This window comes from Olea europaea, chromosome 12, assembly GCF_002742605.1.
Source record: "Olea europaea var. sylvestris chromosome 12, O_europaea_v1, whole genome shotgun sequence".
Classification (NCBI taxonomy): Eukaryota; Viridiplantae; Streptophyta; class Magnoliopsida; order Lamiales; family Oleaceae; genus Olea; species Olea europaea.
In genome coordinates, this window is record NC_036248.1 from 20645650 (window position 1) to 20662513 (window position 16864).

The window sequence follows — 16864 nt, forward strand, 5'->3', positions numbered from 1 at the left end:
TAATCACGAGATGGTATACATCATAAATTTACTAGAATGCACAAATCCTTTCGACAAAACAATTCAAAAGATAAAGAAGTATCGTTAATTTCTTCATTCTCATTCCGTAGAATACCAAAGGGACTTATTCATGTTCAAGCAAGTTTCAATAATACCATTGTCACGATTACAAATGTACGGGATCGGGTGGTTTCTTGATGCTCGGGACATCTTCAATGTGAACCTCAAATCACCAAATTGCACCATTTTTTGGTGTAAAATTGGTTCAATGCAACACTATACTTTGCACCATTTTGGTGCAAGATTGTTCAAAGTGAATAGTGTTGCACCAAATAGCAACAAAATGGTGAAAGTCTATTTTGCTATTTTCTTCTCCTTTTCCAAATAATTGATGAAGGATAGTTGTGCCATTTGTGCTATATATTTATTAATACAATAAATTATTATTATTATTATTTGAATTTAAAATAAATTTTAAATGTGAGAAATAATAATTAATAAATTAATTAAAAGAAGAAAAAATTAAAATATCACAAACACGATTATTTATTGCAGTTAATATAAAATATATTAAACAACAACTTACATACGATAATCTAATTTTATTTAAACAAAACGATACATATATGAATTTCGAGAATTAAATTGCAAAAAATTTGCAATTTCATAATATCGTAATATCCAAATTTGAAATATATTGTACTATTTTCTGATGGCCCGATTTAATATTTTCATTGTTGTAGTGTTTTTATTAATTATACAATGTTTTTTTATATTTATTAATGAATTTAATCTTTTTCGTAATTAACGTAGTTATTTATTTAGTAAATTATGTATTTATAAAATGATTAAATAAATAATATTTCAAATAAATAGATTATAAAGAATAAAAAAAGGAAAGAAAATGGTTAAACACTGTCCATTTGGAAGATGAATTTTAGTTTGGTGCAAAATGCTACAAAATTTGGTGCAGCACTGAAAATGGTCTTAGCAGGTTTGCTTTTCGTGAAAAAATATCGATTGAAGTAGAGATGTTAGACAAATTATTGTCAAATGACCTCTCGAGCTATGATGTTAACTCGATTTTTTTTTCAGTTAGCATTGACCTAATGATTGAACGATATATCGACACCTCAATTGAAACGACTCGACCTAAAAAGTTAATTGCGTAATTTGAAGTCGCCCAATTGATTTGTGTTGCGCATGGCCAAGTTCTTCACTTACTTGGATGGCTAATATTTTGGGAATCAACTTGATAATTGACCTATTATTCTGACCTAATGGACTTACCTTATTTTTCAATTAGCTTGCTTATATGAGTCATCCCAACATACTTGGACTAACAAATGAAAAAAGATACACAAATGATAGGCACTATAATCCCAAAGTCAAAGACTCAAAATGAATCAAAATGTACGAATACAAAACAAATATAACCTTGTACATGTGTGTTTTAATTTGTCTAACTATGCTATCCACTTGCAAACTAAATTCGTCAAAGTCCTTATTCCGTGCCATCCAATTATGGTAAGTTGTACTAGCATACGCAATTCTTTTAAATTTACTTTGACAAAATGTCCCTCAAACCTCTTTTTTGATCCACGTCAAAGCACTCGGAATTATAGTCATCGATCTTCTAATCCCCATCCAAGCTTTGATCTTCATCCATATGCTAGAGGTGAATGAGCATTGAATAAATAATCATTGAATAAATAAATGATGTCCAGTTTCCAAGTGTGTCCCACAAAAAACACAATTCTTGTCAATGTTGAGATATGTCAATGCTTGATTTATTTTTAATAAGCCTAATGGTTGAGCATTTAAAATTTCATTCCTCATGCAGATACGCATACGAGACATTTGATTACACCGAGGAAGGAAATTTGGTCTCCAAAATCAATAGAGAGCTACGAAAGGGCACATACGTGTATGTTCTAAAAATTTCATATAAATGCACTGATCATTAGTTACAAACTACACCGATTGGGAGTATATTAGAATTTTGGTAAAAATGAATTGAAATCTGTTTGATCCTTGGTTGTCCCCTCCACAGATAGCAAAGGTTTTGAATGTATGGGAAGTGCATATAGTCTTCTATAGCAAATCCCAGTGCTGCTAAACTTCTTCAACCTACAAAGAGAACCTTTTAAAAGTGCTAAACACAAAGAACACGTCTGGTACGCAGTATTAAATATGACTTAGAAGGTTTGGCGGAAAAAGTCTTAAACTCTTTCTTGATACTATTATTGTTCAATCTACCTTAACTACCAGGTTAAGAATGTAAACATGATTATAATGATACTCCATGGACTTCATACATTTAAGGAAACGAACCTGAGGGAGGTTCATTAGTTCATAAACTGCTTTTGCAGGTGTAAGTTCGTTGTCAATAATTCGTGCAACAGCTGTCAAGACTGGCATTTTAACCTTGTATTTCTGAGCTAATGTTATCACAGCACCAGCTGTGGATACACCTTCAGCCACCTAAATTCAGAAAATATCAAGAGTCAACAGGGCTACTTGATTAAAACATATTGGACATAATTGGTTATAAGTAAACTAAATTGGTTTCGATTGTATAATAGACAATTTTAGTTGTTTTTCTTCTTCAATACCATCCGGTACTCGAGTCCATCTTACCATATGAACTAATATAAGAAAATACTTCAAGGCACCTGATTCATTGAATTAAGTATATCATCAAGTTTTTCCCCAGATCCAAGACGAACACCAACAGTTCTGTTTCTTGAAAGATTTACAAAACAAGTGAGCATGATGTCTCCAGTTCCAGATAAACCAGTCAATGTTGTTGATTTGGCACCCATCTGAATTGGAAATACAGCAGCATTAAATAATATGCACAACATAACCAAATTAAGCAGGAAAAAGGAGAGAATGAAGGCGTAAAAGAAAATTATTAAAAGATAAAAGAACAGTTTTTTGCTTGGACGTGTGTGCAGAATCCAAGTATCCGAAGTGAATTGTCAACATTGAAGACTAAGGTATTTGGTCAAAAATATCAAACTTTGGACATGTTACCTAGACATTTCTCACAGAGGTAAGCTAATGTTATGATACTCCTTTCTCCAAACCAAATATATTCAATTGAAAAATATGGTCGGAAACTCCAGTTGTGGTTAGTGTTCCCATCTTGTATGAGAGATCTTGATGAGTCGTGTGAGACACCAAATTCAAGCATGCATGTCCTGTCCCGTCGTGTTGTCTTAGACCAAGATATAGTTTGGTAAACAGTGTAAAGAGTAACATAGCTCGTAAACGTGAACACAAATCCTTTCACAATTAAGCCCATATTGACAACCATTATTTTCAAACTCTTTTTTTATGCATATCGTTTTCAACAACACATTCACAGAATAAAATATTCTACAAGTAAACCTAAATCCATTTTTTTTTAACCACACATTCTCCTAAAAATCACTATTCAGATCTATATTTTTCCCAAATAATGGTTGTCAAGCAGGGGCTAAGATCAGCTTGGCAAAATATATCACACTCAATATAACTGTTTGCAGACTTTTGTGCTGTATCTGAAAACCAATTTCAAGGCACAATTAAAGATCTAACAGAAAAGAAGACGTGCCATCTTCAAGGCCTACTAAAATGACCATAAGAAAATAAATTCAATTCGGAATCCACTACTTAGCAAAAGAACGCCTAAAGGCGTAGTCTGGATCAAATTAGAAATGGGAAAGATCATATGGGATGAGGAGAGATCAACCAACCTTTGTTCCCAACCATCTTATCTCAGAGCAACCTTGTGCAACAAGAGCTGCCATGGAGTTGTTACCAAGATTTAGCCCTTCCACAATTCCAGCTGCTATCGCAAGTACATTTTTAAGCGCACCTGCAATTTCAACCCCTGTAACATCACTGTAGCATCAGGGGTTACAGGCTGAGCCTTAAAGTAATATGTCTACAAACCTCTTTTTTCATTATCACAAGTGTTTGTGTGTGTGAGAGAGAGAGAGGAGATAGTCATGCACTGTGAAGTTCAGTTAATATGACTGACAGACAAAATCGCAGGAGACTCGCTACCTTGAAGTATTGATTCTCATATTTCTAGAAGCTAGAAGCTGCTGAACTGAATTTGCCATTTTTTTGTCTTTTGATGCCACGACCATAGCTAAACAAACTCCAAAAAAGAATTTCAGTCACTTTAAAAAACAAAACACAAGAACATAGTATCTAAGAAGCATCAAATTCTGAACATGGTCAAGTGACCTGTTGGCAATTTGTTCATCAACTCTAGAGCAAATGAAGGCCCAGATAGAACAACATAGGGCTGACGAGAATTTTTCAGTGCACGGGGAATTATTTGAGACATCATTCTTAACGTATTGAGTTCTAGACCTTTGCTCAGGGATATAAAAGGCAGGCCTGGATCAACATAATCTGCAATGCCCTTAAGGAATGATGAACTGAACTGCAATAAAGCATACAATTGGTAAAGAAAGTTAAGTCTGTTTAATTTGAAGTACTACATCAACCAAAAAAGCAAAGAGTATAAATAGGATCAATACATGAATGATCAGCAAAGGACAGGACACATTTTCAAGTCATCTGGAAAACTGGAAGCATATTACATTTGAAAAAAAAAAAATATCTGGCATACTGTAGTTACAAGATAAAGCACTACCAGAAGACAGAAAGTCAAAAGACCTGCACTGGCACAGCATGGAAGCAAAAGTCAGCACAGAGTAGAGCAGCTTTAGCATCTGTTGTCGCAATCACGTTTTCAGGTAGCTTGTGCTCTGGAAAATACTTACTGAAACCATAGAAGACAAGAAATTTCAGGAACAACTAATAAAGCAGAAAGCTGTTGAGCAAAAGAATCACCAGCTTAACATGAATGCACGCTTGTGTATCCAGCACAACTAAGAAAATGTGAAAAATTAAAAAGGTCTAAATAAAGTGATTCTCACCAATTACAATGACTCTCATTAATAGATCGACAAACTTCAGGATCTCGTACGAGCATATTTATTTCTAGTTCAGCTTTTCTATGAGCAACATGGGCAGCTATCGCAGTTCCGAAAGATCCACCTCCAAGAACTACCACCTAAGTGCAAAATATTTTAAATTCCAATGAGGTCAGTATCTTCACGCAGCTCTGCCTGATGTATTAAAACCACAATGAATGAAACAACTGCAGTAATGCAAATGAGAACCACTAAAGAAACAATATATGCCACAAAGTCATGGTATAAGTACTTAAACTTCCTTATTGAGATCATAAGCTTCAAAGAGAAAATAAGTTTAGATTTAGAAATCTACTCCATGATTTTTCTTCTTCATATACCCTTCTGCCGGATAATCTTAAATCAGAATTGCAATGTCTTCTTTCAACCCAGTGGTGGCGCTTAATTGAAAAAATAAAAATAAAAAAATAAAGAAGCAAGTAACAAGAGTGGTTTCTTATCCTATATATGTAAATGAAAGATGTGCAAGTTTTAGTTTTTTTCTGTTCCTTTCTTAAGTTCTTTTATGCTTCTTCCCATCTACATTCCTGAATAGGAAGGAAATAATTCCAAATTGACAAATTGCTATCTAAATGATACCTAAAATAACAATCCATCAAGTATACATGGAAAGAAATGAAATAAAAAAATTGAAAAACAAAATACAAACCTTCTTTAATTTGGGAAAGAAAACCAAAGCATGTAAAAGAAAAAAGGCGATTTTTTTTTCCCTAAAAAAAGCCTTGCCAAGCATATGATCTCAATGATCATTAAAAGTATTTCCTCCATCAGAGTTCTATATTACTTAGGTTTTCCAACATCAATCAAGTTGTAATGATTTCTCCATCTATTTTTAAAGTTTTTCTCTTAGGTATCAAGTTTTCTTTTGGCACAACCCTATTGAGTTAACATAACAGGGTTGAGTTTAGGGTCAACTTGACCCAGTTCCTTAAAGTATACATGTGTCACACGGTAAAGATGGATTACTACATTAGAATTCAATTGTTGACTCATGAAGTTAGAGCTTTTCTTAAACTATATTCCCCTTGCTAGATAAAGAATTCCTCCAAGAACATTAAAAACAATATTGGTAAATAGTTATAGAAATCTGATTTCAACATCATTGAATGTCAATTAAAAAGAAAAATTTGCCACCTTTTTAGTGCGTTCAAGAACGTCAGTCTTGGCCTTGGAGCGCCAATACCGTGACCACCGAACCAGCTTCTCCCATGCTAGTTTCACCACTTTGCGGCGGTCCTTACTCCTTTCAAGCGAAACCCTGTTATCTTGAACACTATCCTCCGCCACCACCTTCGCCAGAGGTGGTAGTGCTAGCGAGTCCACATTTTCACCAACGGCACAGAGGCGGAGGGGACAGGCGGAAGAAGAGCGAGAAAAAGGAACACAATAGTACATGGGTATTGGCTTTTGAGGTTGAAAAGAGTGGTGGGTGGTGGAGAAGAGTTGGCGGTTCGATAAAAATGGCGACTCTAACAGTGAAGCGGCCATGGTTTTTTTTATCAACACGCTACCCACACAAGAAAGAGAGAATCTTAGAGGAATTATATCTAAATCCAGTATTTGGCTTCCACGTGTATGTGGCGCTACTTTTTGAGACTTTCCCTTGCTCTTGGTCTTGGACAACTTCACTCTACACGACGTCGTATATATCTCGAATTTCTCTTCTCCTTTTTTCTTTATTATTTAGGGCCCCATTTTCCATGAAAAATGAAAATTTCCTTTTTTTACCCAAATAGTATGTTTGATGGGCAAAATTTTTCATGAAATTCGTTTTCCACCCAACCCCCCACGACCGCATTTTTGAGGTTTTTAAGGAATTGATTTTCCTTTCGTTTTGGTGGAAATTGAGTTTTCTAGCCTTTTTTTTTTTTTAATTTCAGCAATGGAAACAAATTTTATTCATTTAATTAACAATATTAATGAAAAGCAAAGCCAAATAAACACCAAAATGCCAACCTTTTTTAGGTGAAAAATTATATCAATCAAATACATTTAATTGACAATTTTCAATAAAACAAATTCTAGCAAATTCAATTTCCTAAAATTCGTTTTCTTTTCACCCAAATTTTATTGTTGCAATCAAATGGACCCTTTTTGTTAATATGAAACCATCTTGATCTGAAAAAATATGTGAGCATTTCGCGGTAATTTGGCAAGAAAAAGTTCTCATCCAAACATTATGTGCTTGTGAAAGTTATTTTTTTAGGCATTTTGTTAAAAACTAGGAAAATATGAAAATTGATTTTTTTTAAGAATATATGATTAAAAATAAGTGACGAAAAAGTGATATTTCAAATAATCACTTTTAAACGAGGGTTAAAATTCAATCAAATTAAACATGATTAAAGAAGGAAAACATATTGACAGGAGTTAATATTGATGAAACTCGAACTTAAGTCACTAATTCAATTAGGTTTCGCTCTTACCACTTAAGTTTAGATCTTGATCTCAAGGATAAAAAGTTTTAATGTGGTTAAATTCAAAAATTCTTGCAAATCAAAATAAATAAAATGAAAAATCAATATTTTTTAGTTTTGTCCATCAATAAAGGGATATTTAAAATTCAAACAAAGTGTCTTGCCTCTTAATTACACGACATATATAAGTTGCAAGCTAATAATGTCTAGATCAAATAACTTGGCATCAAATGTGTCCATAGTCATGGTTAGTCGACTAACCATTCCTATACATCTTTACAAGTTTATTGAGGAGGAGTTAACTCGTAGTCAATACAATGATCCATGGACACAAGACGGAAAAATAATAATAAGAAAAAGAAGAAAAAAGAAATTTTTTAAATAAAATAGAAGACTCTTTAATCTTTTGATTCTCCAAGTTTGGTGCAGAAAATTGCAATTTACATAAGAAAACAACATTTGATCTCATGCAAATATGTTGATGTAAATGCTGAGCTCAAAAATTGATTGTTATAACCAAACATGACTTAAGAGCATATATTGTGTTAGAAGGACACATTTTAATTCAGAAGTTGCATGCCACCCCAAAACTTCTAAAGAATATGCTTTTTAAAGAGCATATAAGTTTATTTATGTATAATGTGCCACGGGTATGTATGTATGATAAGTTGTCATATAAGAAATTCACGAACTACTTTATTTTGATTCACTCCAAGAAATTGGCATAAAAAGTCTTAGATTCACACAAAATATGGAGAACTTGGACTGATAATTGTGAAGACTTGCTTTTTCATACAATTGTCCCCCATTTTTTTTTTATTTTTTTTTTTGATATCCAGGTATCCCAGTTTCACCAGACTAAATCCTAGACCTCTAACCACCAGCCCCTCAGTGACTCGAGGAGGTAAATCACAGGTTATGCTCTTGTTGGCTCCCAGATTCCCACTTGGTTTATACTCTTGACTTCAAGAGAATCCTCCTCATTGCGTTGATCAGGAATTGAACTCTCCACGATGAGGTTGCAAGCCCGTCATAGTGATTCTTCCACCAACTTGGATGTGCCCTGGAGAGCCAATTGTCCCTCTTTTACTATACCATAATGTTAGATGTATATTAAATATATATCTTTAAAGAAACAATTAAATTAGATAAGATGTTCGAGTGGTAAAAAGTGTGAAATTTATGTGGCAGGTCGACTGTTCGGATCATTTTTTTTGTGAATATTAAAAAGTCTATGATTGGGAGAGTTCTTTGGTGATTTATTTAAAAAAAAATGGTTGCAGAGTTGTTGGATGTTTTATTGAAATAATAAAAACCGCTGTCCCATGAGATCCCTATATCCACCTCACTATTTTTATCAAAATAACAAGCTTTTGAACTTAAAAGACAAATATAACATATTGAAACCTGTTCAAAAATAAAAATTTCCTTGAAATTAATTTCGAGTTAATTTTAAACTTGGATATTGGATCTTGACATTCACATAGCATGTATGATTCTTCCATGATCCATGATGATCATGATCTTTACTTTTATATCCAATCATGTAGCACCCCATTTTTCTTGTTTAGTATGTCGACATAATAATTGTTGCAAACTTAGAGCTCCTGTATTACGTATGATATATAGATAAGAACAAGAAAGAGAACCTTGGAAACAAATCTCTCTTTTTGTTTATTTGAGACTTTGACTGATTCTGCTAATTAATTTACTGTACTCAAAATTCATGTCCATCCCTCTTATGTTCGACAAGTATGTCATCTGTAGCACACTGAATTAAATGTGATTAAGAAAGAAAAATGTGAAAGTATTTGTGTGTTGTCATGTCAATCTACAATTTCAAGAACAATGATAGCTCATAAACTTGATCGACCAAACCATCAACATTCAAAAACCATACACTGCTATGAAGATTGGGGGACTTAGATTGATCAGAAAACAGGATTTTGTTTGTACAATTTCTGTGAGGTAAATATGGAGTTCATGCAGAGCCGAGGTAGACGATGGAACTGCTGTGAATGTCTCATAATCTCACAGAAACTTAATATAGTGCATGCTAGTCTGAGTAAGACTTCAATAAAATCATCGCTTTGATCACTTGATGCTTGCATTGGGAATGGTCGAAGTGCATGGTCCAGATGAAGTCATGAACGGGATACCTTTGAATGTCGCAATTCCAGTGCCATCAGTGGAAAGATGCTGCAACAACAGGAACATTGAATGAAGACATGAAGTGCATGATTAATATGAAATCCTCCCTATAGAAGTACTATAATTACAATGACAACAAACAACTATAGCAAAGTAGGCAGGAACAAGGCAAGAAGAATCTTCTTACGACAGATTTCAAAATCCTAGTAGGACTCGAACAGTAATTAGCCAGTGCACATGACAATTACCATTCAAAACATATTAAAGGCCTGTTTGATCCATATTATTTGGAAAAAATACATTTTTAAACAGTGATTTGACATCATTTCAATCACATTTTTCAATAAAATAATATTATACACAAATCCAAAACTTTTCACATTTCCCATCATTACACTATTCAAAAATACAATTTTTCCAAAATAATGTGGCTCAAAAAGGGCTAAATCCAAAGAGCAAATAAATAAGGCTCTTCTTATGACCAAGACTATCAATCTTTGAAAGGCTTGTGTCAATTTGTATTTTGCATTTACCATTCAGAACCTAATAACGATCCAAGGATGGGGCAAAAAGGCCCGTCTTATGACAGAACTTTTCAATCTTTGAAATTCTACAGATAAACTATCGATGACTATAGTAGTAATTAGCCAACAGAAATGACATTTACCATTCAGAAAACATTAATGATCCAAGGACAAGGCTATTCTTACGACAAAACTTCTCAATCTTTGAAAGTACAGCTAAGTTGTTGAGACATTTACCATTCAAAACATATTAATGACCATGAACCCATGTGTGATGTGACAACGGGGAACAACATATCTATGGGCCTTGGAATGAATTACATAGTATTAACTGATTTACAAACTATTGTCGTCAAGCACGTAATGTAAAGAATCAAAAGCAGGAAGTCCATACCGGAGTTATCTTATCCAATTGTTTCTTTTTGGGATTAAGAACATCTTCTGGCTTTCCGTCATGTCTGGAAAAATCAAATCAAGTAGTGTGTACATCAGAAATGGAGTGCCACAAAATAGGATTTTATCCAAATCAACAATAAAGCTAGAAATTCAATGTCAAATAGTAAGTGGTACTTTTATAAGACTCAAAGGTCCATGCAAGTTGGATGCTCAGAACCCACAGATCATCTTTCCCTATTGCCCATTACCAATTATAAGGTTGACAAATTCATCATTTGCATAATACTGCACTTGTCTTTAAGAAAAGACAACACAAATTATCAAATGAAAAGAGATAACATGATATATTATGTTCTACAAAATTAATAGATCGAATAGGTCCCAGATTCCTACTGACTAAAAAGATAGGCTGAAAAAATAACAACAAAAACAAGTCCATAAAAATATTGCAAGTCATTAAATTAACCTAAAGAAATAAAGAAAATTGTACATCTTCTACCCTTCATAAATTATTAACTAGTCCTCAAGCTATGCATTGTACATAGTATTCATTTTCAGAAGTATGTACATGATTGAACATGTAACCTTACTTGAGTATTTGTTTCTTTCAATTAGCTCAAGAAATGTAACAGCACAAAGAAACTATTTTATATATATATATATATATATATATAAAAGTTACACATCCCAGGTAATGGCCTAAATAGATTTATTATGAATTACCCAGAAAATGTAACACATTCCCCAATTTTAGCCCCTTCTGGAGCAATTAGAGGCTCAACAACGGTGTGATCTTGATTAGAGGCACATAAAACCTGCAAATTAAGGGAAACAGAAAAAGTTGTTAGAAACAAAGAAAACATCCAACAAAAAAAGATAAATATAAATGTCCAAAATCTTTTGGCTCCAACAAAGGAGACATAACATGCAGCGATCACACGTTCACATTCACACTCACACTCAAAAGTCTATTTATAATAATATTTATCTGATCTCATAAGCAATACTTGCAATCACTACTACATGTTTGTTACACATTCTCACTAATGGTTATTGTGGGGGATCAATGCTCTTGGATTTAAATGTAAAACTAAAGGTTAGATCAAGATAGGACAGATAAGAATGGTATTAGAAGGGTGACATCTTCTTTCCTTTGGCCATATATTCACAGTGCCCTTTTCCCGGCTAGAAAAAGCAGTAGTTGACTCGTACTAAAGAAGAATAGGCCTATGGTGAAACTTGAGTTGCTTCATTTTGAGATAAAGAGCTCTCACTGATTGAGTCACTGCCAAGTAGGGTTATCAAATAGCAAGCAAACCACTTCCATGCTACAGACGAAGAAAAAATAAGGCACGTGGACATTTTGTGTTGACTACATGGATAAAAAACTGGCTATTAAAGGTTCTTTAATAATGAACCTTATGACTAGTATTGAAGAATTGGTGGATGAGTTAAGCGGGGCGAGTGTGTTCTATTCTACAAGATAAATTGTTATCATCGGATTGGGATGTTTAAAAATATTTAAAAGAATTTTCAAGACTCACTTGGGGCATTATGAATTGTAATGCCTTTCTGCCTTAATACTATAATAGAATATAATGCACCCTCTACCTTTCAGGCCCTAATGAATGAGGTTTTCAGTAAGTGTTTGAGGAATTGTAGATATCATTTTTATGACATTTTTATATTAAATTAATTGTTGTGTGGAGGAGCACTTGAAAAACTTAAGGGCAGTGTTCACTAGAAACATATATAAACTAGGGTCGCTCCTGTCAACTTTTCTCCATATAACTTTAGAGCAGCAATAGGTTTTACCTGCATAATTGTAAATCAAGAACCAAAGATAAAAAAGTAATTATGTACCAGTATCAATCTCAATGTCTCAAGTTGTAAAAATTTTGTGGAGTTGTACCCTAAAGTAATTCAATTAGACCAAAAAATGAACACACTTTCATATTTGGACTAGTGAGTAAGTAGTAATAAATAAATAATTAAGGTGTGTTCTTGTATAGATTCATTGTAATTTGCATAGGAAGAATAACAGACAGGTTTCTGAGAGGCAAATTTTGCCTATTTATGCCACATGGCATACACAATGCTGACTATCAGTTGTGCAAGAAAATAAAGGAATTAGAATGTTAACGGTACAAAGAAGGTGGGGGAAGCATACCAGTCCTTCTGACATCACATCTCGTAATTTTCCAGGTTTCACATTTGTTATAAGTACCACACGGCGATTCTGTAAGATACATGTAGCAAATAAAGGGGAAAAAAGGATAATATTAATCAGGCTCCATCCAAGAGTTCAAAAAAATTAAAACGGGAACCAGGACAATTCTTGTATTAATATTACATTGCATTCATACCGTTAGCTGGTCAGGAGTACAATATTTTGCTAGGCCACTGACCACTTGTCTACATTTTGCTTCTCCGATATCTATTTCCTCAACCAACAAACTGCATCACATTTTGAGAAATGCAGAGATCAATTGAAATCTTGGGCCAGTATGTGTAGTGATTCTCGCAATATAAACAACCATTTGCAGTTGAATTATATCATTGATATTTTGTGAAACGAGCAGCAGCAAAGATACCCAGTGAAAATGAGAAGTGCAATCGAAAAGAACAGAATCTTGTTAATAAGAGCAAACTACAAAAGAAGAGAAAAAGGTTTATACAGACATTATAAATGAAAATAAAATGAACTTTGAATTGAGGATCACAAGCACACTTTTTGGACTGCTGAACATACATAAACGAACAACTCAATCTGACAGCTAATATATTGAAGAGATTCTGACAGTTTGAAACCATATCTCAAGGTAGACAGTTGCTCAAGTCAAAATCAATCATAACCCCTGATTATGACTACAGACGGACTAGTAACAACAACATCCCTACATCAGATGCTCTCTCCCAAAGATTAATACTTAATGATGCCCAATGGTTTCTAAACAATTTTCTCTTCTTCTTCTTTTTCTTCTTTTTTTTTTCTTTTTTAATACCTTCTCTGTATTAACATAATACAGTTCTTTTATAGTCAAAAGAAAGAAGTATAATAGCATTTTTACCTGTCAGCTGATGGATGTTTCCATGCTTTACGTATCAAACCAATCTGTATTTTGAGCAGACTAACGCTAAGTTCTTCTTCTTTCTTGTCTACCTCTTTTTCAGGTAATTTTTTCTTGTCTACGGCAGCTTGACTAACTTCTTCAGATTTTTTCTTCTGTTATTTGGCGGATCAAAACAGCACAGTTAATGCACAATAATTTTTGGCCAAGATGACATTATTAAGTCAAAGCTTTAGTGGGACTCATGAATCTCATCTACAATTTATGATATGTCACACATGTAACCATCCATCCACAAAGAAGTGGATAATCACAATATGCGATCATTGACAGCTGTTAACTACAGTGGAAGACATAATTTTTTTCAGAAATAAAGAAAAAAATAACAAATAGAAACAGAATTTGCCTAAGCTGGATTACAGCAAGTGACAAAATTTCATATTCTTAGGGCATTGTAATGTACAAACAAAGTTACTCACTTTCTTTTTTCATAAAATACTAAATATATATGTGTGGTTGTGTGCGCGCGCGCGCGCAAAATAATAGTTATTTTAAAATCTAACTCTGACTCTTACTTCTCCCACCTTAACAGTTTAAAATAGAAAAAAAAAAAATTAGTAGATTCTAGAGATTCAAATGCTCCATATATAAGAACTAGAGGTGAAGATCACACTTCAGAACCTTTTGGGTAAAGCAGAGAATAGCTTGTTGGTAATATCCTTGTGCATAACATAGCCTAAATAGACAGACAGAAGGTATTTGTAGAAGAAAGGAGCTATAGGAACTAATGTGAAATTAAATTGTTTCTTTCCCAGTTCTTTTGGACTTTACAATACTTACTGTGCTGCCCAAAAAGAAATCAGCACATATCATGTATAAAATAATATGCATATTGGTAAAGACGGTGAGCAGCTAACCGGTTTGAGCTGCTGCTTTCTACTTGCAAGGTTGCAGGTTTAAATCTTTTGGAAGGCAGAATGCTTTTCAATTTCTCTTGGCAGTTTTTAATTAAAATCAGGAGGGTTTAACAGTTTAACTGGTTCTTGTCATTTGCAAACAGATCCATTGAGCAAATCCAAACCGACTTGTGCACCATGTCACCACTTCACCATAAGCTCAAGTCCGGTTTTAAACTATCAGAGATACAAAATTTAATATCCTAAAAAATATATAGGTTAAGGAGTTACCGAATCAGCAGGTTTCTTTTCTTTTAAGTCCACCTTTTCTGAACTACTAGAATCTTTTGTCTCTGGGACAGTTTTCTTTGCATTGGAGTCTTCAACCTTCTTTACAGTTTTTAAAGCCTGGAATGAAATTATCAACAAACAATTATATTAAAGTTCCAGCTCGGGCTTGTTCTCAGGGCAGTTAATCAAGTTGGAGATGGAACTAAAAAGAAACATGATCAGCATAACTATCATTTGTAAAACCTCATAAAATCTCTGCCTCCAATTCATTCTAACAGGATAAAGTGGCTAACAACTTTGTCTATACTGACTCTAATAAATGTGGTCTTGAAATCCATACCAATATAACATTTAGTCATGAATTCGAGTTTGCTACATCATAGCCTCTATTGCATGTTGTGTCTCTTCATATAAGCAGTAGCCGAAAAAGTAGTCATATTATTAGATATTATAAATCACAAAACAAACAGCAAAGCATACAAGCTGCCAGCAAACTACAAGCATATCCTACCCGAGGAATAAATTGGGTCTTCTCAATCGAAACTGTTTCAAATAGTTTTGCAAATTCCTCCTTGTTCTGCACCAGAAAAGGACCTGTGAGTAAATTATCTCTTATTGGTGTCTCAAAAGATAACCTCCATTTGCTAAGAGTTAAAGCAGCACTAACTTTGAACAAACTAACTTTTTTCTCACCTGTATGTAATCCATCCATCTCAACAAATGTGGCAACTTTGCTCTATCTGAACTTGAAAGACTAATCTGTCAATCATGAAAAACTCGAGAATAGTTAACAAGCACTTGAGAGAAAAATATATCTAAAACAACACTCTCTCACTCTTGCCTATAATCCTTATTCTACTCAAACATCTGTTCTTGTGGGTGAAGGTGCAAATCGATGCATAGGCACATATTGACCAGTAGAATGCTGAGTAAAGCTCATGGCATCAACTGTTTCATTCCAAATAACTAATTTACAAGATAGTTGAACATTTAATAAGAAATACATACCACATTTGAATGTATTACTGAGAAGACAATAACATCAGCAGCGGACGGTTTCAATCCATTGCCCAGAACAACAGACTTTGTAATCAACTCTTCATTCAACTCAGTAAGAGCCTTAAAGGGCGCCTCAGATTTCACAAGAAACTTCTCAACAAATCCTATCCATTTTATCAACTGCCGCCAAATTTTTTCAGTTTTTTACATCAAAATCCGTACTTTTCCATCTTAACTCAACATAAGCACGTAAACAGACAAAGTAAAGCAAACACATGTTATTACCTCATTATCATTTACAAGCTCAGCCGCATCTTTTGATGACTTCAAAATGCTTATGCACAGGCTTTTCAAATCATTGTCCAAATCACTTGAAAATGATTTCTGCATGTATCAATGGCAATTGAATTAACATATCACCAAGTTTTAATGCCATTTCCAAAACACTAATTACATTTGGGGGGGGGGGGGGGGGGGGGGGGGGGGGGGGGGGGGGGGGGGGGGGGGGGGGGGGGGGGGGGGGGGGGGGGGGGAAAATGATAAAATAAAAAATAAAATAAAATAAAAACTAGGAAATTAAATTGAATCTCATTTTCAAAAACAATAATTTTTTACAGACAAACCCAAATTAGAAAGATTTTAAAAACTTTAAAATTCCATTTCCAAAGACTTTAATTAGTTAGCCAAATACTAGTAAAAAAGGAAAAATAAATAAATAAATAAATGAGCAGGAAGCTTACGGGATCCAAAGAGAGGTGTTTACAGAGAGCAGAAACAATATTATGCTTAACATTCACAGACGCCATTGCTTAATCTTAACTCCTCACTTTCTATTTTACAAAAACATTTCAACTTTTCACTTCAAGACCACGAGAAAAGATTTTAGGGTTTTTTATCATTTTCTCTTTCTTGCCTTGGGCTAGGAAAAATTTGGGCTGGCCATTTTGTATTTGGGCCGTCCATTTATTGTTATTCTGGATAAGTGGAAATTCCGAGTAAATTTAACCAATAATCATTGAACTTTACACTTGATTACTACTTGCTCACTCATCTTTCACATATTACTGAATGCTCACTCATCTTTTCATATAATTACTCATTCACCACTCATCTCTTCAA

At 33.8% G+C, this 16864-nt stretch overlaps 2 protein-coding genes across 4 annotated transcripts; both read right to left on the reverse strand.

Annotated features, from left to right (window-relative positions):
• Positions 1-1875: 1875 nt before the first annotated feature.
• On the reverse strand, positions 1876-6553 carry LOC111406038 (glycerol-3-phosphate dehydrogenase [NAD(+)] 2, chloroplastic). 3 transcript variants are annotated; one of them, XM_023035218.1, is made up of 9 exons: positions 6135-6553; positions 4944-5080; positions 4681-4786; positions 4372-4444; positions 4057-4144; positions 3744-3891; positions 2676-2825; positions 2335-2484; positions 1876-2130 (listed from the first exon to the last, which is right to left on the reverse strand). In XM_023035218.1, the coding sequence occupies exons 1-9, from the start codon at positions 6486-6488 to the stop codon at positions 2116-2118; spliced, it is 1221 nt and encodes a 406-aa protein (XP_022890986.1). In that variant the 5' UTR covers positions 6489-6553; the 3' UTR covers positions 1876-2115. The 3 variants fall into 3 exon arrangements, with proteins under 3 accessions (XP_022890986.1, XP_022890985.1, XP_022890987.1); XM_023035217.1 differs by having other exon boundaries at positions 4243-4444; positions 6135-6552; XM_023035219.1 differs by lacking the exon at positions 4057-4144 and having other exon boundaries at positions 3744-3865.
• A 2624-nt stretch (positions 6554-9177) lies between these two features.
• LOC111406039 (probable methionine--tRNA ligase) lies at positions 9178-16626 on the reverse strand. Its single transcript, XM_023035220.1, has 12 exons — positions 16486-16626; positions 16031-16129; positions 15755-15925; positions 15440-15505; positions 15258-15323; positions 14747-14863; positions 13560-13714; positions 12855-12945; positions 12659-12727; positions 11212-11303; positions 10487-10550; positions 9178-9616 (listed from the first exon to the last, which is right to left on the reverse strand). The coding sequence occupies exons 1-12, from the start codon at positions 16549-16551 to the stop codon at positions 9512-9514; spliced, it is 1161 nt and encodes a 386-aa protein (XP_022890988.1). The 5' UTR covers positions 16552-16626; the 3' UTR covers positions 9178-9511.
• Positions 16627-16864: the final 238 nt, after the last annotated feature.

What these genes read in the sequence shown, in the direction of transcription:
- LOC111406038 (XM_023035217.1), bottom strand. Translation starts at nt 6,488, where the DNA reads ATGGCCGCTTCACTGTTAGAGTCGCCATTTTTATCGAACCGCCAACTC. An exon ending in TTCTTGAACGCACTAAAAAG is followed by an intron (nt 5,081 to 6,134) that starts GTGGCAAATTTT and finishes TTTTGCACTTAG; the next exon opens with GTGGTAGTTCTTGGAGGTGG. An exon ending in TCCATGCTGTGCCAGTGCAG is followed by an intron (nt 4,445 to 4,680) that starts GTCTTTTGACTT and finishes GCTTTATTGCAG; the next exon opens with TTCAGTTCATCATTCCTTAA.
- LOC111406039 (XM_023035220.1), bottom strand. Translation starts at nt 16,551, where the DNA reads ATGGCGTCTGTGAATGTTAAGCATAATATTGTTTCTGCTCTCTGTAAA. An exon ending in CAGTAATACATTCAAATGTG is followed by an intron (nt 15,506 to 15,754) that starts GTATGTATTTCT and finishes CATGATTGACAG; the next exon opens with ATTAGTCTTTCAAGTTCAGA. An exon ending in GAATGTGTTACATTTTCTGG is followed by an intron (nt 10,551 to 11,211) that starts GTAATTCATAAT and finishes TGATTTTTCCAG; the next exon opens with ACATGACGGAAAGCCAGAAG.